This window comes from Sapajus apella, unplaced genomic scaffold (genome assembly GCF_009761245.1).
Source record: "Sapajus apella isolate SASKATOON/1434 unplaced genomic scaffold, GSC_monkey_1.0 scaffold219, whole genome shotgun sequence".
Classification (NCBI taxonomy): domain Eukaryota; kingdom Metazoa; phylum Chordata; class Mammalia; order Primates; family Cebidae; genus Sapajus; species Sapajus apella.
In genome coordinates this window covers 456,237-479,315 of record NW_022437159.1, presented here as the reverse complement: position 1 = coordinate 479,315, position 23,079 = coordinate 456,237, and the positions used below count along the sequence as shown (strand labels likewise).

Genomic DNA, 23,079 nt, shown 5'->3' with positions numbered 1-23,079 from the left:
CTCCACCTCCTGGGTTCAAGCATTTCTCCTGCCTCAGCCTCCCGAGTAGCTGGGATTACAGGCATGCACCACCACACCAAGCTAATTTTGCATTTTTAGTAGAGACAGGGTTTCTCTATGTTGGTCAGGCTGGTCTCAAACTCTCAACCTCAGGTCATCTGCCCACCTCATCCTCCCAAAGTGCTGGGATTATAGGCATGAGGCACTGCACCCAGCCTGATCATTTTTTTTTTTCAAATATTTTCAAATATTCCTTTGTTTCTTTCTCACTCTTCTCTCCTTCTGGGACCACCATTACTTGTATGTTGGGACACTGGATAGTGTCTTTGAGGCCCTGTTCATTTTCCTTCATTCTTTATTTCCTTCTGTTTCTTAGGCTGGATGGTATCAATTGACCTATTTGCAAGTTTGCTGATTCTTTCTTCTGTCAGCCCACATCTACTGTCGAAGCCCTCTACTGACATTTCATTTCAGTTATGGTACTTTGCATCTCCAGAATTTTTATTTGGTTCTTTAAAAAATACTTTTTATCAGTTCACTGATAATCTCCAAGGACATGATTCTTATGCTTTCCTTTATTTCTTCAAACATGGTTTCCTTTAGTTTTTTGAACATATTTATAATAACCAATATTACATCTCTGTCTAGTAATTACATCTGGGATTCCTCAGGGACAGTTTCTATTGACTGCACTGGTTCCTTTTTTATTGCCATAATTTCCTGTCGTTTAATTTTTTGTTAAAAGTTGGACATTTAAACTAATCTAACATGGCTACTCTGGAAATCAGACCTCTCTTCTCCTTTCCAGGATTTGCTGTTGTTGCTGTTTAGTGTTGTTGCTCTCTGTTGAGGGCCTTTCCTGGACTCTTTAAAGTGTTTATTTTTTGTCATTTGCAGCTACTGAATTCTCTGCTTGCTTAGCTTAGTGGTCAGTTTAGACAGAGATTTCCTTTGATGTCTTGATCCAATGTCTCCCACTCTGTGCTGGTGGGCTCTTTGTGTGTGCTGCAACACACCTTCAGCGTTCTACCAGGCTATAGCTCTGCCTCTGACTTCATTTCCTGTTTGAACAATCTCAAGGTCAGCCAGAGGTGAGGGTGAGAGACTGAGGCTCTTAGAGAGGTTCTTCCTGGACATATATACAGCCCTGCACATGCATATGCCTTCTAGATACCGAAGAATAAGCTGGAGCTTTTCAAAGCTCCTTTGAGCATCTCATTCCCTATATTTTTATTGTAAGTTTTCCAGTCATCCACTGGTGTCATCACCTCAAGCAGCTTCAATGTGAACAATTGCTGCTGATTATTTTTGTTAAGCACCCTGGGGATAGGCCTCTTCCTTCTGAGCAAGCTGTGCATCAGGTCACCGAAAGACAAGCCTTGGGTATGGTGCTTTTCCATGGAGCTGCCAGACAAGTTCAAATAGTGACAATTCTCTGGGGATGAGCATTTGCAAGCTTCATTCTGTTATGCTTCCTCCAGTGGCTTCTCGTTTTCACAAACAAGTACTGCGGTTGTGACATTGCTGGGGGTTTTTTTGTTGTTGTTGTTTTGTTTGTTTTTCAGATAGTCTAGTTCTTTTGCCCAGGCTGAAGTGCAGTGGCGTGATCTCAGCTTCACTGCAACCTCTGCCTCCTGTGTTCAAGCGATTCATGTGCCTCAACCTTTGAGTAGCTGGGACTACAGGTGTGCACCACCTCACCTGGCTAATTTTTGTATTTTCAGTAGAGATGGGGTTTCACCACGTTGGCTAGGCTGGTCTCAAACTCCTGGCCTCAAACAATCCACCCGCCTCGGCCTCCCAAAGTGCCAGGATTATAGGTATGCACCGTGCTTGGTTTTTAAGGCTGGTTTTTAAGGCCACCATGGAGCCTGAGAGAGGAGAAAATTAAAATGCTACAAATCTTACAGTTCTTATTAACAGCAAGATTCAGCCATTTTCTCAATAAACATTTCTTGGGTTGTTGCAAAACTTTTGTTCGTTTCCAGACTTCTGAAAAGGTCAGTCTTCCCCATTGTTTTTGCTCCTTTATGGAGATCTTCAGAGGTCCTCGCCCCACCATTCCAGAAGTGCTTCATCCACTGGATTTTTAGAAAAAATTTCTTGGGGTCAGGGCAGATAAAGTACTCTAGCACTGAAACTGCTGATCCAAGGCTAGCAGCTGTGGAGATCTGGTGAGTGCTTCCATTTGTCTCTGTAGGTTTATGTAGGCATTGGCCAAGCAGTCTTCTGTGTTCTTCATTTGTCTGCAAGGACCTCTTTCTTTTGCCCTCCTCTCCTCCTTCCCATCAGTAAGCATTTATAGACTATCTCCTGAGTCGCAGCCCAACCCAGCCCCTGTCCTGAGGAGCCCATGCTTTGGTGGAGAAGCAGGACAAGTCTGAAGACCAGGCCAACACCCCAGTGTGGGAAGCGCTGAGAGGGAGGGAGTTATCTAGGGCTGCCAGAGCAGGGGAGGGTGATGGACACTCTTGGGGAAAGGAGAGTCTGGGAGGAGAGAGGATCCTGCCCAAAGCCCTTAGAAAGAAAGAGGATCCCAGAGCACAGGCGCAGTTCTGAGATTCTCCAGGTAAGAAACCAGCCAGGGGAAGGTGAGAAATCCATTCCATTTTGAATAGAGACAGAGAAACACTGCAGGACTGTGGAGCTCCTACTGGGAGCTAGGGAGGCTCCTGCCCTGAGGCAGGCAGGATCACCCTGCAGCACCTCAGGAAGGCACCCCAGCCAGGTACTGCCCCACTTGGCAAAAAGAGCCTTTCTCTGGCAGGTACGGTGGCTCACGCCTACAATCCCAGCACTTTGGGAGGCCAAGGCAGGTAGATCACTTGAGGCCAGGAGTTCGAGACCAGCCTGGTCAACATGGTGAAATCCTGTCTCTACTAAAAATACAAAAATTAGCTGAGCTTGGTGATGCATGCCGTAATCTAGCTACTCAAGTGGCTGAGGTAAGTGAATTGCTTGAATCTGGGGTGCAGAGGCTGCTGTGAGCTGAGATCGCGCCACTGCACTCCAGCCTGAGTGACAGAGCAACTCTGTCTCAAAAAAAAAAAAAAAAAAAAAAAAGCCTTTCTCCCAGGGACAAGACCGCTTTACACCGGGGAAGGCAGGAAATCCAGGATGTGCATATGTGTGTAACTATCTAGAAACAAATACCAGTCACAGCCAAGGCCAATCAGGGAGGCACATCTGCTCTGTGTAGCTCACTCTGTTTTTGGACAGGCAGAGAATAGGGACGCCACACTGGAAAAACAATGAGGGGGAGAGATCCTACCCACTCCTTGCTGAGCAGCTGCCTCAAGCAAGGTGCTGCGCCCCTTGGAACCTCAGTTTCCTCATCAGCAAGTAGGTATACTAACGTCTTCTTATCCTGCAGCTCTCTGAGGATCGCATGAGATAAAGGACTTGAAAGCACCCAGCAAATGGTCAGGGGCCCAGTGAGTCTGTGTTTCCTTGACTTTGAGGTTGTTGTAAACTTGAGTCATGTTTTAAATGGATTTCGGAGTAAGCTGAATAATAATATACTTTGTCCTAAAAAGGTGACTCTGTATTCATTTGGTGTGGGCAGGGGCGGGACTTGGCGTGAGCAGGGGAGGGATCGAAGATACAGTTCCTTCCAAAAAGCATGTCAGGGACTTACAATAAAAGGCAATAAAACCTTTTACGAGGGTAGAAAATAAGAACTGAGTAATGAAGCGTGTATTTGGCAGGGTATGGGGTGATTACACACAGAAGCCAGGCTAAAGGAAGCTCAACCCGTTGAACTCAAACAGGCTTCAGCTTCCAGAAGTCAAGGCAAAAAGAGACATGAAGGGTGCTTCCTGTCGGTGAGCGCTAAGGAGTTTATCGGCAGGGCCTCTGCCTAAGGAGCTCGACACTGCAAACCCAGCAGAGAAAGGAGGCAGAAAGCCTGTGCCCAGCTCCAGGGACAAGAGTCTGAGGCCTGGAGCAAACCTGCCCCTGCCTCCCCTTGGGCCCAGTTGGCCTGGGGTCCTCTTGGTGGTGGGCTGGCCCAGCTTCGTCACCATGGCCACCTTGTGAAGTTGCTTAGGGGCTGGGCACTCATTCTTTCGCTATCCCCTGCATTTACAGGCCTGGGGACTGCTTGTGCTGAGTGTGGGGTGATACCTCTCAGCCAAAACAGTTAGAGGCTTTTTGGAGAAGATGATTGAGCGAGGCTTGAAGGACAAAGGGTAATAATCTTGGGTGAGTCCAGGTAAAGGAACCCTTCTGGGTGCGGGAGGATGTGAGTAATGGCTCAGAAGCTGGAGGGCCCTGGACATCCATGGTGAGGCTGGGGGTGGTGGCATGGCGTGGGGGGTGGTGAGAGCTACAGGAGGCTGTGGTAGTGAGAACAGAGAAGAGGACCCGGGTCCGAGATGTACGGAGGAGGAAGCTCAAGGGGACTTGGCGTGGGCGAGGGGAGGGATGGAGGATGCAGCCAGGTGTCTACACAGGGAAGCAGGTGGCCAGATGCCTCCTCCCTACAATGGGGAAGCCCGGGGAAGAAGGCTAGGGGAGATGCTGGCTTCAGCAGGGCAATCTCCAACCTCGGGGACCCAGAGGAGAGAATGTAGCTGGAGGCAGGGAGAGGACCTGGTCAGTGTCACAGGCATGGGAGACTGTGGGGGGACAGGAGAAGGGAGGAGAGGAGGGGAGGGGAGAGGAGGGAGGGAAGGGGAGGGGGCCAAGGGAGATTCATTCACAGGGCAGGTGCGGGGGAGTGGCCAACGGTGGGGGTCAAGAAAGAGAAAGACAGCAAAGCGTCCAATGTGGCCATCAGAGGTCAGCGTGACTAGTCAAGATGGCGTCAGAGAGGCTTAGGGAAGAGTCCCTGGACAACGGGGGCAAACTGCTGGGGGCTGGGCAGAGGGAGTTCCGGGTGAAACACAGACAGCAGGAAGGAAGGGCAGTGAATACAGGTGCCTCCGAGGGCTGCAGGGAAGAGAGGTGGAGGAGTCTCTTCCTGGCGGCTCTGCTAAGGAAGGACAGGCCACGTCTTGGGAGGGATGAAACCCACAGGGGAATCTTGTTGTGTCGAAGGACCCATGGGGGAAGCCATGGCTGGCAGAGTCATCACCTTCTGCCTCAGAGAGGGGGGCTGCTTTGGAGTGGGAGGCTAGTGGCCGAAGTGTTCAAGGCCAACAATGAGATTCGGGGGATGGCTGGGGGCAGAGGGGACAGTCCTGGAACTCTGAATGCCAACAAGCCAGGGAAAGGCAGTCCTGGGTGCTGTGACGTCCGGAAACAGCAGCTGAACTTGCAAAGGGGAGGAGCACCTGCCCCGGGCCGAGGCCTCACTCAGGGTGGGGAGCAGGTGGTCAGGCCCTGCAGCCAGAACCTCGGCTCAGGAGCTGAGAAAACCTGGGACTCACCAGGGTCGCCTCTTCTCCCAGGCTTGCCGCGCCGTCCAGGGGGCCCTAGACGGGAAAACAAGGACGCATTCAGTGAGAAGGGAAGCCAGTGGGCTTGGCTGCATGGGGCATGCCCAGCCCACCCAGCCCACCCACACGTCTGCCTGCAACAGCTTTCTGGGAGTGTCCTGCCCGAGGGGGTCTGCAGCAGTGGAGGGGAGATGCGTGGGAGAAACCCCCTCCTTCTGCCACTACCTCGCCCGTTCTGCCAACCCCCTTCCCCAGGTGACCGCATCCCTCGTGTCCCACACACTCATTCTGTTATTCAGTCATCAGTCCACTTAGCTATTCCTAAGCCCTCCTGCAATCACAGAGATTTGCCGCTGAGAAACTTCAGACTTAGGAGGAAAGTAAGGGTGGAGTTATCTTAGGAAGGCCCTGACAAATACTTCTTAATATTCACTCAAGTAAAACAACAAAGCCAGCACAACAAAGAGGCCGTTCCAGCTGCGCAGTGCTGAAATTTGGTCATGACAGGCACCACGCTATCCGGCTGCAGTCCTCCACCACTCCCAGGGGCCTCCAGCTTCTCCTTCCCCAGAGCCAGGAGCTGTTCAGCCGCCCGCTGGGCTTCCTTTCCACATCTGTCCTCCATCTGTGCACTGTAAGCCCTTCTGAATTTACCGTGCAGACCCCCCCACCTCTGCCTCTAGCCCTCTGCCCAAGTCAGACCCTGAGACCAGAGTGACCTCAATGCTGAAGGAGATGCCTTGGCTCTGGCCGTGGGAGCAGAGGTCTGAGGCCTCCCTCTCCCTCCCCTCACCTCTGGCATTCACTGCAATCCTTCCTGGAACCCCTTCTCGCCCCATTTCAGTGAAGTTGGGTACAGGTACAAGATTGCAATCTGTAAATGGCATCTGATACATCTTGTTCAACCACTGCACGCCAGGCTCTGGGCTGGACCTGGAGGTGACAGTGGGACGGGTTGTGACCCTAAGATAAGGTGCTGCCCTTTCCTGCAAAAGCCAACCTCAAACCCCCTCAAGAGTTCTCAGAACAACCATGAAGGAGATGCAGGAGGCTGGCCCCAATCGCATCTGTGCTGGACGGTTCATGGAAAAATGAGTGTGGGTGTCCATGTGTAACTGTGTGAGTGTGTCTGTGTGTGTCTCTATGTATGCATGTCTGTGTCTCTGTGTATGTCTCTCTGTGTGTGTGTCTTGTGTGTGCATGTGTGTGTGTCTCTGTGTTTCTGTGTTTGTCTGTGTGTCTTGTGTGTCTCTGTTTCTGTGTGTTTGTGTGTGTCTGTGTGTCTTGTGTGTGCATGTGTGTGTCTCTGTTTCTGTGTGTGTGTTTGTGTGTATCTGTATGTCTTGTGTGTGCATGTGTGTGTATGTCTCTGGGTTTCTGTGTGTCTGTCTGTGTGCGTCTGTGTGTCATGTGTGCATGTGTTTCTGTGTGTGTCTGTGTGTGTCTGCATGTCTTGTGTGTGCGTGTGTGCGTGTGTGTCTCTGTGTTTCTGTGTTTCTGTGTGTCTGTGTGTGTTTGTGTGTCTGTGTCGTGTGTGCGTGTGTGTGTGTACATGTGTCTCTTTTCCTACTCCCCAATTTTTGTCAGGTGGTCATGCCCATTTGTACCCCCCTGCCCAGGAATTGAAACGGTGCAGAAAAGCAGAAGCAGTGCAGGATCGGGGGTGCTTCCTGGCTTTTGTTAAGGGAAGGCGAGGAGGGAGGGCCAGCCTCTGAGAACAGTGAGAGCGGTGAGATCCCTTCTGGTGGAGAGGGCCCCTCAGTGCTACCCTAGACGCCTAAAGCTTTGCAGGCCCAGGGGTGATGCGAGAATGAATTTCTTGCCAGCCTCATGGACTGGGGACTTGAAGTCAGGATGGTTAGACAAAATTTAAAAATGAAAAACGTGTTACTTCTTGCTCTCCTGAGTTGTAAGGGCAAAAACCCATGCCAGTGACGTAGGCCTTGGTTTTCTCCCATGGTGGACACAGACCTTGAGTTGGGGTTTGTGCTGGAGTTGCCAGGGGCTGTGTTGACTTGGCGAGGCCAGGATTCTGGGACCCCCCAGAACAGAAGAGTTCCTCAGACTGCGTGGGTTACAGCTTAAGAGCCACCTCCAGGACCACGCTTTCGGCCGAGGCCTGCGACACGCACACTGCACAGCCGATCACCTTCCTATCTCCACATGCTTGTCCCACCAGCATCTCAGACCCGTTGTGGCCCAAACAACTGCCTTGATCTCCCCCTAGTGCCCTGCATGGGGCTGGCGGTGCTGGGAACCTCTGGAGACAGTCACACGAGATGACCCAGCCCTGGTTATTAACTAAGACCCAGGTCTGGGGGGGCAGGTCAGCACTCCGGTCGCCTTTCCTTCTCTTTGAGCCTGTTTTCAATAAGAGCGAAGTATGGGAATGGGAACCTCCCGACACTCGGCACTGCGTTCCTCTCCTCTGGCTGTAGGAGGAATAGGAGGAAGGCCCAGGGGCCACCCACAAAGCTTCGGGACTCCTGCCAGGCCTCAGGTCGTGCTCAGCTCAGTGAAGCCGCTGGCCCCAGACCCCGGGCAGAGTGTGGGGCACGGCAGGAAAGGGGCCGTGAATGGGGAAAGAAGCCAGGCTCTGCTAGACCTGAAGCAAATGCAGCACTGTGCTTTCCTGATGGGCATTGCTGGGTACGACTAGGAAGTTCTCTGCCTGGGTAACTGAAGCCAGATGAGGACATTTGCCTGCGTTGGGGCAGCTGAACTAATGGATTTGTCTGGTGGTTCTCCTGGGTGGCATGGTTAGGCAGAGGCCAACAGGGAGGGATGCCAGCAGGGTGGGCAGCTGCTGGGGCAGGACTGGGATGTTGCTGAGCATGCAGGGCCTGTGAGCTGCAGGCAGGGCAGGCTGGATGTGGCCCCAACTGAAAGGGCCCACGTGGAGGGAGAGAATGAAGCTGCTTGTGTGCACTTCTTAGGGCTGATCCTAACCAGGCACAGGGTGCAGATGGACACCTGGCCTACCCTTTATTCTGAGCTCTGTATCTAAATGTCCAACTCCATGGGGAGGCACCGCTTCCAAACTCAAACTCGCCTCCCAGCTTCCTCCGCACCCCCTGTCTCCCTTGCTACCTACGTGCAGGTCCCAGCAGCACCCAAGCAGCCAGGCCAGAGACCGCTGGGCATCACCCTGCCCCAGCCCCCAGCCTGGACCCCTTCCTTTCCGGCATCAGGCAAACGCTGCCCCCGTACCCAGTTCCCTGCACTGCCACTCGCCCTTTTTGCTGTGCTCGATTCTGCCTCCCGCAGTATGCACTCTTCGTCTCAGGCAGCTCTGTGTCCCCAACCCTCACTGCAGGACAGGACCAAGTGACTGTGTTCAGGGGATGGAGGAGGGAGGGAGGGAGCAGACAGGCAGGGAGGCCTCAGGTCTCCTCACTGCTCCTGGCATTCTCCTGAAAAGACTGCAAGCCCAGCAAGCCCCAGAGCTTAGGAGAGACAGAGGGCCACATGGTGTGATGATCAGAGGCCAGTGAGACAGGGAGTGCCTTCCACCCTTCCTCCTGGACGGCGAGAAGACAGGTGGTGAGGCCCTGAAAGAGGGCGAGCGTGCCGGAGCTGGGCTCCACTCTAAACGTGGGCTCCTATTTTGCTGCTTTCACCAACACGGAGGCCAGGTGCGCTTGGGGACTGGATTGTGGGAGCCGCTGGGAGGGGAGGTGGGACAGATGGTCCTTCCTGAGTCTCAACAACCCTCAGGTGCTGAGAGCCTGCCATGGGCAGCCACCTGCATTCAGCATCTACTGGATGCCAGGCCGGCTACTCACCCAGCAAGCACGAACTCGGGACCTTTTCCTCCAGGTCTCCCCGTGCCCACCCAGCAGGCTCACCTTCTGCCTCACAGTCCTCTGAAGAAGGTGCTAGAGCTCCCTCTGCGGAGGAGAACTCTGGGGCTAAGCCAGGTGAAGGGACCTGCTAAGGCTGTGTTACCAGAGCCTCCTGGAGCCCTTCATAGTCTGTGGCTCCTAAGTGTAAGGACAGTTGTGCCCTGCATGCTGGCCACAGGGCAGGTGGCCTTGGAGACCACGGAGGCTGCTCCCTGGGCTTGTGGCCCCTTTGCTGGGGCTGGCTGTGCCCCAGGGTATCTGGGCCTGGCGTGGAGCAGATTGCCCCAGCCCCTGGGAGAGTAGAGCCAGCTTGGTTGCAGCTAAGACCTGGCTCCCACAAGCAAAAGCAGGCCTCTGGCCAGGCGGTTGGCCCCAGAGTTTTCTCTCATTTCTTTTTTTTTTCTTCCTTTCTACAAGTAGAAGAACCTCTCCTGCTGCTGCCTGAGACTCAGACACTCAGGAAGGCACCGAGAGTCTCTCCTGATGGATCTGCTCTTATGAAGAGGGGGAAACTGAGGCTGCAAGGGATAGGGCAGGTCTTGCCCAAGGATGCTTCTGGAAAAACTGTCCCAGCTGGAGGGTCTAGTGCTGAGGACCACCTTGGGCTGGAAGAAGGCCATTGTCCCCCAGTTTGCACAGGACCCACATAGCTCTGAGCGAGGGGCTGGCTGCTGGGGAGCGATGGTATGTTACAGTGGGTGCCACCATAGTGGCATCTGCAATACTTCCTTTCAGAGGTTGTGGTGAGGGGTGTGGGGTGTGCAAGAGCAGGAGGGAAGCACCTGGCTGGTGGGGAAGCTGTGTCTTCTGAGCAACTTACTCAACCTCATTGAACCTTAGGGTTTCCAACCCGGGGGGATAGAGGTTTGGGGGTGGTGGCAACTAGACCTGCCTTGCAGAATCATTAACCAGATGAGCTGGCAGCAGACACACCAGCCTGGGGTACAAAAGGGGTGCTTATTTGGGATCCCAAGATGTAACTGGATGCAGGGCCCTCTGGGCCATTATAATGTGGGGCTTTAATATGAGTGAGTTCTTTTCTTTTTGTGTGTGTGTTAGAGTCTCACTCTGTCGCCCAGGCTGTAGAGTGGCATGATCACAGCTCACTACAGCTTCAAACTTCTGGGCTCAAGCGATCATCTCGCCTTGGCCTCCCAAAGTGTTGGGATTACAGGCCTGAGCCACTGCATAACTGGTTCTTATGAGTCCCCAGGTGGATGAAGCTGGAGACACAGTGACTCCACCTCAGCAATGCTGCAGGCAGGTTCGAGGTCCAGAGGCCGACGGAGCCCTTGACTGCACCTTGAGCCAAGTGCAAGGGCAGCCCCATGGAAAGCCGGAAGCTCTTTCGTGTCCCTAGTCACTGCCTGTCCGTGAATCTGGGGATGTGAATGCAGAGGCTGGGCAATCTGGGAATGAGGGTCTCAATGAAATTTCAGGGTGCCAGGCCTAGCATGGGTCAGCGAGGCTCCAGCTTGTTGCCAAATGACTCTAGACATCTGAGAGCAGCAGCAGCATAGTAAATAACTCCAGGGGGGCCCACAGCTTTCTCAGCACTGCTCAAGGCCAGACAAAATGGAACCATTTCTAACCCATAAAAAGTCTCATCTCTGGTTGGGGTGGAGAACTCATGCCATTGATGGGCTCCAAAGGGGGGCCTTGAAGCCCCCAACAGGCTTCCTCTGAGGCCTGAGCAGCAAGGATTTGGCTAAGTGGTTCCCCCGGCCCAGCCCTCCAGGCACCCACTCTGGGAGGATGTCCCTTCTAGCAACGCCCGTCTTACGTCAGTCCCTTCACCAGCCCGCAGCCACCCCACCTCAGCCACACGGGGACAGCCTGCCCCGGCCTCTCCCTCTCACTCTACTGGCCTAGCTGCTTCCTATGGGCTCCTGAATGGTCGCTCTGCCCTCAGCCCCAACCCCAGTCCTCCCTTCTGCCAGCCCCTGAGGACAGGGAGTTCATGCAGTTTCTCTAATTGAATACATGCAACAGTCTATAAAGTGCTTTCATTACTCTCTACTCTTTTCTTCCCATAGATCAGGGGAACTGAGGCTCAGAGAAATCAGGAATTACTACTAGGTGCAATAGCCAAAAGCTGGAAGCAACTCAGGCATCCATGGACAGAAGAATGAGCAAACAAAACGTGCACTGATGCAGCGGGATGCGAGTCAGCTCGAGGGAGGAAGGTGCTCCTGGTGCAGGCTGCAGCACACGCGGATCTGGAGGACGTTACGCAGCGTGCAGTAAGCCAGACACAGAAAGATAAATACGGTTTATCTCTATCTTCCACTTCTGGAGGCTCCTGCTGTCGTCGTCAGGTTGATAGAGGCAGGGGGTGGAATGGTGGACGCCATTGGTGGGCTGGGCTGGGGGAGGCGAGACTGGGAAGTCAGTGTTTAGGGGGCCGAGAGTCCCTGTTCTGCAACGTGAAAGAGTTCTGGAGAGGGATGGTGGTGGCGATGGTTCCATGACAATATGAACGCACTTAATGCTGCTCAACTGTGCACTGAAGAATGGTTAGGATGGGGGATTTTATGGTATGTGTATTTTATCACAATTAAAGAAAACAAAACCTCAGGGTTCTCAGCTACTCCTGCTCGAGGCTGTGAGCCCGATGGGCCTGATGCAGACTGTGGGGATGCTACTGGCAGCCATGCAGACGGCCTCAGCCGAGTGCCCATGTGAGGAGCCTGGCAATGTGGAGTCACAAAGGGTGGCATCCCCCAAGGTCACACAGTGAGGAAATGGCAGAACTGGGATTGGAACCCTGGTCTGTGTAACTTCGGGGTCTGTCCCCTGAACATCTCTGTGTATTTTCCACTGTGACCAAGGCCAAGTTCTTCTCATCCCCTCATGTGTCCGGCGTCCCTTCAGACCTGGTCCTTCTCAACACCACTGAAAGCCCCTTTATATGACCCTCTTCCCAGAACTTTGGGAGGGAGTGGGGTGAGATGGCCTGAATCCCCTCAGACCTTCAGTCTGGAGCTCTCTGAGGATGCCAGGGCTCCAGGGCCATCAGGGGTGCACCTTGAGTACAGAAGGCAGGCAAGGTCCCTGGATATGAGCTTCCAAGACCAGATCATTAAAACATCACCTCAGATGATTTCGTTTGTTTTGCAAGTCTCAGACCAACCTCAGAGCTGAAAACTGCTCAGACAAGGGAGTGTTCTCCCTGCACATTTCCAGCTTGGCCTCACAAAGCCCTCTGCCCCTTGGAGGAGTGAAGGAGTAGGTGTGTCCCAGTGGGTGTCTCTCTCCCCCGGTGGGCCTGGGGACCCTAGTGCTCCTGGAGGGGACACTGAGACTTGGAGAGGCTGGTCAGCTTGCTGCAAGGCACTGTGGTCCTCCAGGAATTAAAATCATGGCCTCTTGTGAAACAAATACAGTTCATTCCGAAGCTGCTTATGTCCCCACAGAGTCATCTTCCACCATCCATCATGCTGAACCGGGATCCAAACGGCGCTGGGTCCTGCTGCTGGTTGGAAGGTCCTACAGCAGTCTGGAAAGCCAACACCACAAGCTGCCGGGGTTTTAAGGCATCGCCGTCGTCTTCGTCAGGTTTGTTTGGAGCAAAGGCTATTGTCCAGACTGGTGACAGACTCCGACCAACCCAGTGACCAGAACCTGGTAAGTTGGCTTGGACATGGTACCATTTAGCGGATGAATGAATAGGGCCTTGCCAGGAGGGGCTGAGGCGGCAGGTGGCCCCAATCTCACATTCATGGAGGCCTCAACTGTGGACATTCATGTGCTCTCCAAAGGAGCTGACAGCACCAGATACTAGACAGCCACAGCGACCCCCAACAGTGTTTAATAAAAGCAAGGGCCACTGGCACCGTTTATGGAGAGTCAGCTTTATACTTGGCACCAATCTCAAGTCTATGGTATCAACTCACATATTCCTGACATCAAACCCATGAGGAAGGCGGTTATTGTTATCTCCATTTTATAGATGAAGAAACTGAGGCACAGGGAGGCTAATGGGCTTTCTGAAACCATATGCTGGTAGCAGGTAGAGCCATGCATTTTAGATTGAGAGCCATGTCCTTAAACACTGGCTGGCTCTCTCTGATTAAAGATGATACTTATTAAAGGAGGGTGATTAAATAGTCCACGGTTTTCATAACCTCTTCTGGCATTTGTTACTTATTTATTATTTGAAATGCCAAGAACGTCACAAAATAGAAGCTGCCCAGGATGGCTCTCAGAGGTCCGTGAATTAAATGTCTAATTACAAAGCCAATGTGGTCGGCAGCCCTGGAGACCTGGGATGACTCCAGCCCCCTTTCAGCATAGCACGCCCTCCTTGAACCATCCAAAATGCCTGCGGCTTTAAGTAAGCTTTCCTGATGGGATGAGGGAGTCCAGACCCACGACGCATCCCGGTGGCACACCAGCTGTGCCATGGCTCCACCACACGTGTCCTCTGGAGCCCCAAGAGCATCTCCCCAAGGGCTCGGGTTGGAGAGCTCAGGCAAGGGGGTGCCCGGCGGGCAGGGGAGGGTAGGACCTACTGACATGTTGAGCCCTGTGGGCCATGTTCTGGGGGTTTTTTACCATCTCTTCAGTCCTCTGGGTAATTCTGAGATGTACAAGACTGGCCCCATATACAGATTAAAAAACCGAGGCCCACAGGTGAGGTGACCATCCGAGGCTCAGAGCTGGTCAGGCCAGGGCGTTTGCCTGCACCAGTGATGCCCTCCTAAGTTCCTCCTTTTCAGGGAAATGACTGTGGTTTTGGCACCAGGGCTAAACATGGAATGTCCCACCCTGAGGGTGCAACAAGAAGGATGGGAAGGGGCAGGGCACGGGAAGGGGACAAGGGCCGGTCCCGGTCTCTGGATCAGACTGGCAGGGCCCCTGTAAGTGCCTCCAATCAAGGGGCTGAGGGTGTCCAGGGAGGCAGAGCATGAACATTTTCTAGCAGAAGCACTGCCTTTTGGAAGCCCCTAGACCTCGATGCCTTCCAGCAGTGACTTAAAGGGAGAGGCACTGCTTGGGAGTCCTTTTGATTGGCACATATAAGGCATATGAATGCCTTGATGGGGGGGCCAAGCCACAGGCCATTTCTCAGGCCTGGCAGAGCCCCTCCCCAGCACCTTCAGCCCAGGCGGCTGAAGGGAGGACCGAGGAAAACAGATGGGAAGAGGGAAAAGACCACGGCCCTTCCTGCCCACGGGGGTCGGGGCCATGGGAACATCTCTGAAGGGCTGGACAGGAAGAGGAGGGGTGGGGGACCCCAGAAAGGGGCTCTCAAGGGTGGAGGTCAGGTGAACCTGAATATTTAAGGAGCCTCTACCCAGGCGAAGGGAGGGGCTGGCTACAAAGAAGCGTGTTGCTGATGTTGGCTGCAGGACTGCTGGTACCTGCACAGGCAGCAGGTACAGCCACAGTGCGGGCGATGTGGGTGCTAGGTGGCCCGCGGTGGGTGGGGGGCTGGGGACATGGCTCTTGCTATATGGCCTGATGGCAGATAATTTGTGCTAGTGCAAGTGAGCTTCGCCCCAGAGTCTGTCATCTCCTGGGATCTTGTTTCCTGTTGGAAAACAGGCTCCGGAGAGGCGCATGTAAACCAGCACACCCCAAAGATCACAAATTCCTCAACTCTCCATTCACCCCAAGCCTTAATCACTGACACATGTACTCCTCTGAGCTTAACGAAGGCCAGGATTTATTGCTTTCAGAGAATGAAAAGCTCTATTTTTTTTTAAACTTAAAAGGTCACTTGTGTGAGCTTTGATTTTCATGAGAATTCTTTGTAACCTGCCTGCTGAAGGCCCCCCCGCCCTACTCAGAGCTTCTAAGTGGGCAGCTGAGGCCTGGAGCACGGCTGGCGGGGGTGGGCATGGCCTTTGGCAGGCACTCGCTGGGAGAAGCTGGCCACGCAGCATGTGCCGCCCACTCCCAGCCGAGCTGACCCTTGCGGGCCCTGGACTGGCAACTCTCAGGGTTCTGGGACTGTGGGCCAGCGCCCTCCTGAGGGAAGGGCACAGAGGCCCGACACGGCCCAGTTTTAACTTCTGCATCCCTTGGAGCTTGAGTGGGCACCAGGGTGACCGAATGTCACGGTTTGCTGGGGACTGAAGGGTTTCCTTGTCTCTTAGTGCTGAAATCAGGTCAGTCTCAGGAAAACTGGAACTGCAGTCACCCGGAGGGCGTCTGTGAGAAAGACGGCCTCCCTCCAATCTCCCCACTGCTTCCCTGCACCCAGCCGCATGCCCCTCCTTCACTCCTTAGGCCTACCAGACTGGCCCTGCCTCGGGGCCTCTGCACCAGCTTCCCTCTGCCTGGGGCTTTCCTCTGCACATCCCTGCATGGTTGAATGCTTGTCACCCACTCGCAATGCCTTCCCTGACCAGTCTCAATTCGAAAGTGCCTGCCTCAGGCATTCTTTGTCACATTTTCCTATTTTCTTCCAGCCACTTATTTCTATGAAAATTACCTAGCTTATTTTACGTGCTTTTCGGAGTTTATGGTTTCTCTCTTCTTGCTGGAATGTCAGCTTCCTGAGGGTAGGGCTTCTGTACGCTGGCTCATGGCTCATGCAGCCCCTGGGTGGGGCCATTAGTGGGACCCAAGGTGCTGGGTCCCCAGGCCGGGGCGATGGTCGGACTTTCTGGTGCAGAGTTGCATGAATCGGGAAGAAGTGGGCACTGATGAGGCCCCTATGGTCCTGGGCAGTGTGTAGCCAGATTGTGCACAGGCAGACACAGCCTTGTGTCCCCTCGCCTCATTCTTAGAGCGGGCCCCGCATGGCCCCCACGCCTGGCCCCTCTGCTGCCCAGCTCTGCGGCATGCTGAGGTCTGAGGAAGCCACACCAGCGGTGCAGCCTGCAGACCACAGCTGCAGAGGAGCCTGAGGCTGAGAGGAAAGATTGGGGGGCCAGAGGAGCTGCTCCCAGATCCTGGCCTATGAGGCTACAAGCCCTACCCAGTTCTCCTGCGACCTTGACCTGCACCCCAGGGGACTTAGAGTGATTCACGACTTGTTTCTGACCCCCAGGGCCAGGGCTGAGGCCCGGCTTCCGCTATAAAGTTTCAGCTGTTGGGCCGGGTCTGATTTGCCTGGTCCTTGCCTGCAGAGGGTAGCTCCCCACTGTCTCACACCCTTCATTCTAAAGCCATTCCTTCTAAAGCCACAGCTCCCGTTTTGCATGGCTGTGGGGCCCTTGCGTGGGCCCAGAGCTGGACCCTGCCTCCCGCACACTTGAGTGGGGGGGTGTGGGCAGGCTGTGTGCTCAGCCATCGGCAGTTCTTTGTCCTTGCCCTGAGAGGGCAGCCACGGTGCGTCCAGCTGTGCTTTAGGCAGCAGGGTTTTAAAAACAGCTTTATTAAGACATGATTCACATAACATACAGTTCACCCAGTAGTATTTGGTAGATTACATTGTACTTGTAAATTTCTAAACTCTTCTATAAGAATTGTGGTAGAATACATAGCATAAAAGTTTCCATCTTAACCATTCTTTTTTTTTTGAGATGAGTCTTACTCTGTCGCCAGGCTGGAGTGCAGTGGCACAATCTCAGCTCACTGCAACCTCCGCCTCCTGGACTCAAGTGATTCTCCTGCCTCAGCCTCCTGAATAGCTTGGATTACAGGTGTGTGCCACCATGCTCGGCTAATTTTTGTATTTTTAGTAGGGCTGGGGTTTCGCCATGTTGGCCAGGCTGGTCTCGAACTCCTGAACTCCTGATCTGCCTGCATCGGCCTCCCAAAGTGCTGGGATTACAGGCATGAGCCATGGCACTGGCCCTTAACCATTCTCAAGTGTACAGTTCAGCAGCGTCAAGCATATTCACATCATTGTGCAGCCATCAGCACCGTCCCTCTCCAGAACTCCTCATCTTGCAAAACTGAAATTCTCTACCTATTAAACACTACCTCCCTATCCTCTCTCCTCCTCGCTGTGCCCCCAGTGGCTCCCCTCGAGGACATGCTGTCCCTCGCAGCTCAGGGGTGCTCATGCCCTTGCTGAACCCCTCTCCATCTAGAGGGCATCTAGAGGGCCCTTCCTGGTGCCTGGAAACTGGCATCTTCTGGAGGGAGGCTAAGCAGGAGGGGGTGGAGGATGTGGAGCGGCGTTGTAGGAGTAGGGAGGCCCAAGTGGGCAGGGCCTGGATCTGGGGCAGTAGAAGGGGCTCCTGAGCCTGAGGGTGAGGGCAGGCCAGCTGTGTGTGGACATCAGGGTCCCCTAGACCCAAATGGTCCCCACCAGGATCTGTGGTCCTAGAGGGCAAGGCTCTTGCTGGCCTGTCTCTGGGGCTTGGCAAACAGTGGATGCACAGGGAATGTCCATGGTCCTTAGCTCTTGCCCTTCCCAGACCTATTTCATTTCCCACAAAAGGCCCTGTGGTAACTGATCTCCCTGCTCTGATCCCCAGTCCCCAAGACCCCGGCTCTGTGGGGACCCTGGGGACTGCGTTGTGCTGTTTCTCATCTATTCAGATGCTACAGTCTGGTTAGAGAATTCTTGGTTTCCCCAGACACAAGCAGTCCTTTTCCTTTCCCCCCTAGGTCCTGTGCTGCTCTGAGTGGGGCTGGGCTAACCGCAGAAGGTCCTTCCTGGGCAGAGGCTAAGGGAGATCTGCTGGGAAGCTGGGAGCCCCCTGCTGGGAACAGCAGCTCCATCCTGCAGGTGCCAGGTTCTGTATCCAGTGCAAGCCTGGGCTTCTGCACTACAGAGATGCCACTGACATGTTGGCCGCTTCTAGAGCTCTCTGGAAAACCTTTCACCCTGGAGCAGGGTGCTGGAATGCTGTAGGAAGCAGGGAGGGTGGCTCCCATGTGTGGACCTACAATGAGCCATGCACCACGCTGGGCCTTCCCGATGTCTGCTCATCTAATCCACGCAGCCCTGTCAGGAGGTAGCATCAACCCTCCTTTGCAGATGAAGCAAAAGAGGCTCACAGAGAAGTGATATGTCCCAAGTCACACAGCTGGGATAGCTGGTATGTGGCAGAGCTGGGATGCAAACCCAGCTGTTCAGTTCCAAAGCATTTGCTTTTTCTTTTTTAAAGAAAAAGAAATGGGACTGCCTGCAGTCTCTCCATCTATTCAGATGCCATCTTCCAGACAGATATCCCTGGGTAGCCCCAGACACAAGCAGCTCCTTTCCCTCTTGAGGTCCAATGCTGTGGGGGGTGTGGGTGGGCTGAGGCCCTTTGGGGGCCGGAGGGCTGGGGTTACTCTGGAAGGTGCAGGGAGTGCTTGGCGCCACCCCCAGTTTCAGATTCAGTGGGGCTGGAGAATTTGTGCTTTCAACAAGCTTCCAGGCTATGCTGCTGCTGCTGGTCTGGTAAACACACTTTGAAAATCAATTGGCTTCTTTTTCTCTCTCTGTCTTTAAATATTATTTTCTCTTTCACAAAATATTTCCAGCCTATGTACTTTTCACTGTGCCATGTTGTCTTTTACACGCTCAGAATGGCTGGAGTCAAGTTGTGAGTCTGCAAAACCCAGGGACACCCATTCTGGATTCATCAACCGCTGGCGATGATTTCTACTATGATGTCCATGACGGCTACTGTGGGATGCACTCATGGAACCGTGTCTATTCTGAGCATTGTCACGCAAATTGCTCCATTACTTTTCACAGCCACCTCCCAGGCAGAAGCTACCACATCTCACTCTACCAGGCAGGGCGAGTCACTGGCCAGAGCCCCCCCGCCCCGCCGCCACACACATGCAGCAAGGCTGGGGTTCAGCCCCTGGTGGTCTGTGCCACAAGCATGCACCCAGCCTCAGGATTTGATGAGCTGGGACAGAAGTGCCTCGCCAGTTCTAATGGAAATGGGTCAAATGGCCAGAACCAAGGTCCTCTTCCTGCCCTCTCTCTAACCAAGTTCCCAGGCTCTGTGAGCAGCATCACCACCTACCCAGGAGCTCAGCGGGGGATACGGATGGCCCCGTCACATCCACAGTTCCTGCCTACCCCTCCAAATCCGAGTGGCAGCAAAGCTGAGGTTCTACATTGCCGTCTGCATGCTGCCCTGCAGGGCATTTTAGGCATACTGACCGTGAACCTCATAAGCACCTTGTGAAGCAGGTACTGTCACTGTTCCCAGCTTTACAGATGTGCACTGCGGCACCGAGACACTCAGTGACCTGCTCAAAGTCATACAGTCAGGAAGAGAACGAGCCAGACGCTGCCCCTCTGTCCCCTCCAGGTCCAATACCAGTACCTTCCCAGGCTCCAGGCCCCAGGGTCACCGTGTCCCTTCTGGCTGCCCCGTGTCCTCTCTTGCCTCCTTCCTCTCAATCTCTACCCTTCAGTTAGGGCCATCCTTCTAGAGCACAGATCGGACCATGCCACTTCCCTTTAAAGGCATCTGCAGGTTCCCCACTGTCCTTGGGACGCAGCTCCCTGGCCAAGGCCCTTCCTGGCCAGCTTGGACTTCCCTTTCTGGCCTGCTCCACCCAGCTCTACTTGCCCTCCATGAGTTACTCCTGACCCACCTCTTACCAGACACCTGGCCTGGACATGCCATACCCCCGAGCTGTGTTACATAAGTCTCCAACATCCTTAATCCCATTTTTCTTTTTTGGCCAGAAAAACTCCTACTCATCCTACAATATGCAGCTAGGACATGGACTTACGTCTTGGCCTTCCCAGCTGCTCACTCAGGCCAGGGTATCTACTTGCTATAGTGCATAGCACACTGGGATGGAGCCACTGGACCATCAGTCCCATTGCCAGACCATGAGCTCCACAAAGCAGGGCTCGTGTCAGCTTGGTCTAGGTCGTCTGAGTGGCCCAGGCCCAGGCAGAATCCCACTAAACTGGACCAAGGTGGACATTCACCAATGGCCATGCAAAGAGGCTCCCGATTCCAGGGTGTCCACAGCAGCCTGTGCCTCAGTCTGATGTTTGCCGTGCACTGGGAATGGAGAGCGTGTGAGAGCATCCTTTTCCTTTTCACTGCTGTGCCTGTACTTGTGCCTGTCCCCTCTGTCTACTGGGGTGGGAAATGCCAGTTTATGAACCCAGGGTGAGCTGCCATGGTCTTTCTAGCTGGGGCTGTTGGAAACCACTTGAGTGGATCTAGCCCCAGTAAACTGCTCTTAACTACTCCCCAGGGAGCGCCCGAGACCCCAGATAATTAGCTGCATGTGTGTGGGAGACAGGCCCGTTTTTTTCCCCAAGGATTTATGAGCGGGGGAGTATTCCCATTGACCTCCGTTTCAGGAAAGGCCTCTTTCTGGAACACTTGCCGAATAATCCGTCAACAATGCAGCACATGTGCTCGCAGCGAGCCTGCTTGACGTCCCCACGCCCAGCATATGTTTCTTGTCTCCTACGCGTTTTAGCACTGGCTCTGGGGAATGCGTGTATTTCTGAACCTCCCTAAACACAGCTCTCAGTGAAGCACTTATAATTTACCCTCCATGAAAGCCGTCGCTGCTCTTTCCAAACATACTTCGAAGTGGATTCAAAGTTTATTTAGAAAGAACATTAAAAAAAAAAAGACCGAACGAGAGTGCTTGTGGATTCTTTCTCCCAGCCCTGACTCACTGAGACCTTGGGAATAATTCCTTCGGCTCACAGACATGACACCCTGAGAAGAGGCCGTGAACCTGGGAACCTTGGCCATCTGTCCCCGCAGGCATCTCTCCAGTTCGTTCTCTCTTTATTTATTCACCTGTTATTCTATCTGCTTCTCCCTCCCTCAGACCTTCTTTTTCTTTTCCCTTCACTCATGTTCCCCCACCTCATCATCATTCATCCATTTCTCCAACCTTAGAAAAATGACTCAATTTTTACTCAGGAGTGAATGAATGTCTTTATTCATCCAGACAATCAAATATCTATTTGCATATTAGTTCAACCATTCATCCATCCATTACATCAGCAATCTTTGTTCATTCATCCTCCTGACCATCCATCCATCCATACAGGAAAGATGTACTAATAACCTACTCTATGCAAGGCAATGGGATACTTGAGTGAGTGAGTCCCAGTTCCTGCCCTTGAGTAGCTCACAATAATCTGAGAGATAAGAAGCAAAGAGCCAATTACAGCACAGCATGGGAAACGCTGTTAGAGACACGTGCAGGCGCTGTGGGTGTCAGCACAGGACAGCTAATGCCTGGAAACAATTCTGGGTACAGAGCAGGTGATGGAAAACACCTGTGGGAAACCTGGCCACTCTCCCTGTCTCCCAGAACCAGTGAGGCAGCCACCTTGGGCAGAGCAGAATTCACGGCCACTCTAGTGCCTTCGAGATCTTATCTGCCAGAAATGGTCTTCTGGACTGGGCTGGTTCAGACTCACCACTCCCTTAGTGAATCCTACAGCAGTCCCGTGGGGCCTGTGTTACCAGGTCCACTCTGCAGCAGAGGAGACCCGGGCTCAGGAGACTGGAGAGGTGAGGAGCAGCAGAGCCCACGTCCTGGAGTCTGAGCACTGGCAGACAGAGCAGGTGGCCCTCTGCAGCCTCCGTCCAGGGGGTGGCCCTCAGGACAGCACCAACCACTGGGCTACCTGCTCCCCTCTGAAGGCCACCTGGGTGTTCAGTGCCTAGGCTCAACTATTTGGGATCAGTACTCCCTGCATCCCACACAGCCCAGAGCTACCTGAACACTCCCGGCAGACAAGATGCTCTCCCTCTGTGGGAAGGTGACTGCTCAAAGGACACCAGCAAGCCCTGCTGTGGCTCAGCACCTCCCTTTTCCCAGCCTAGGGTTGAAGGATTAAGAATGAGGACGTTGCCTGCAGAGCAGGGACCGTGCGTGCCCAATTCCAGGCTCTGGCCAGGCCCCAGGTTCCGGATCCTGTGGAGAGAGTGGTATGGTCCAACCAAGAACCCTGGGAGCTGGCAGACTCAGCCTGCCCTGCCTGGGTGGGGATGTCAGGGCCGCCCCTCTGCCCTTTGGCCAAGAGTTCTTCCTCTCACAGCAAGTGTCTGGGGCCATCATTCCTGCCATCCACTTCCACATGTCCCCACTGAATTTCCTGTTCATCATCCCCCCCAGTCCCTGTCACACACCCCACTGTGTTTCACCATTTGCAGCAGCCTCCTCTGGGCCTTCCTTCCCCCAGGCTCTGCTCTTTCCATCCAGCCTCTCCCTGAGCCTCACCCAAGTGGCATTTCTAACACTGGCCAGGCTACTCTCCACTAAAGGAACACAACCAAAGTCCACTGCCACCTTCTCAATACAGAGCAGCACAGTCAGAGACCCAGGTACAAATTCTGATTCTCTCACAGGCTAGCCCCATGAACTTGGGTAACTCAACAGCTCTGGACCTTAGTTTTCCCGTCTGTGAAATGGGTATATTCATGGCTTTCTTATGGAGAATCTGTTAGCTTTATGGCTGAATATAAAGTAAGGCTTTCCCCCAAAACAATGCCTCAGAAAGGAAGGAGTCATTTTGTGTTCAAGTCTTTACAGAAGTCTTTTGTTTTATGGGATGCATGCTCAACAAATGTACTCTAAAAAAAAGACAACAGGCTGGGCACGGTGGCTCACACCTGTAATCCCAGCACTTTGGGAGGCCAAGGCGGGTGGATCACCTGAGGTCAGGAGTTCAAGACCAGCCTGGCCAACACGGTAAAACCCTGTCTCTACTAAAAGTACAAAAATTAGCTGAGCATGGTGGTGGGCACCTGTAATTACAGCAACATGGGAGGCTGAAGCGGGAGAATTGCTTGAACTCGGCAGGCTGAGGTTGCAGTGAGCTGAGATCACACCATTACACTCCAGCCTGGGCAACAAGAGTGAAACTCCATCTCAAAATGGGTGAAATGAAAATCTCTGTCACTGAAATAGGGCAAAAGCAGCAAAAAAAGACATGCAAGAGCAAGAGCCAGGCATGGTGGCTCATGCCTGTAATCTCAGCACTCTGGGAGGCCGAG

At 53.6% G+C, this 23,079-nt stretch overlaps 1 protein-coding gene across 6 annotated transcripts in view; it reads right to left on the bottom strand.

Annotated features, from left to right (window-relative positions):
* The window catches only part of COL23A1 (collagen type XXIII alpha 1 chain), a 355,575-nt gene that overhangs the window by 67,243 nt on the left and 265,253 nt on the right, over window positions 1–23,079 (bottom strand). For all 6 annotated transcript variants that reach the window (XM_032270901.1, XM_032270900.1, XM_032270903.1 and 3 more), the window contains exon 3: window positions 5,373–5,417. In XM_032270901.1, the coding sequence (XP_032126792.1) occupies window positions 5,373–5,417 (45 nt within the window). The remainder of the gene's footprint in view (window positions 1–5,372; window positions 5,418–23,079) is intronic.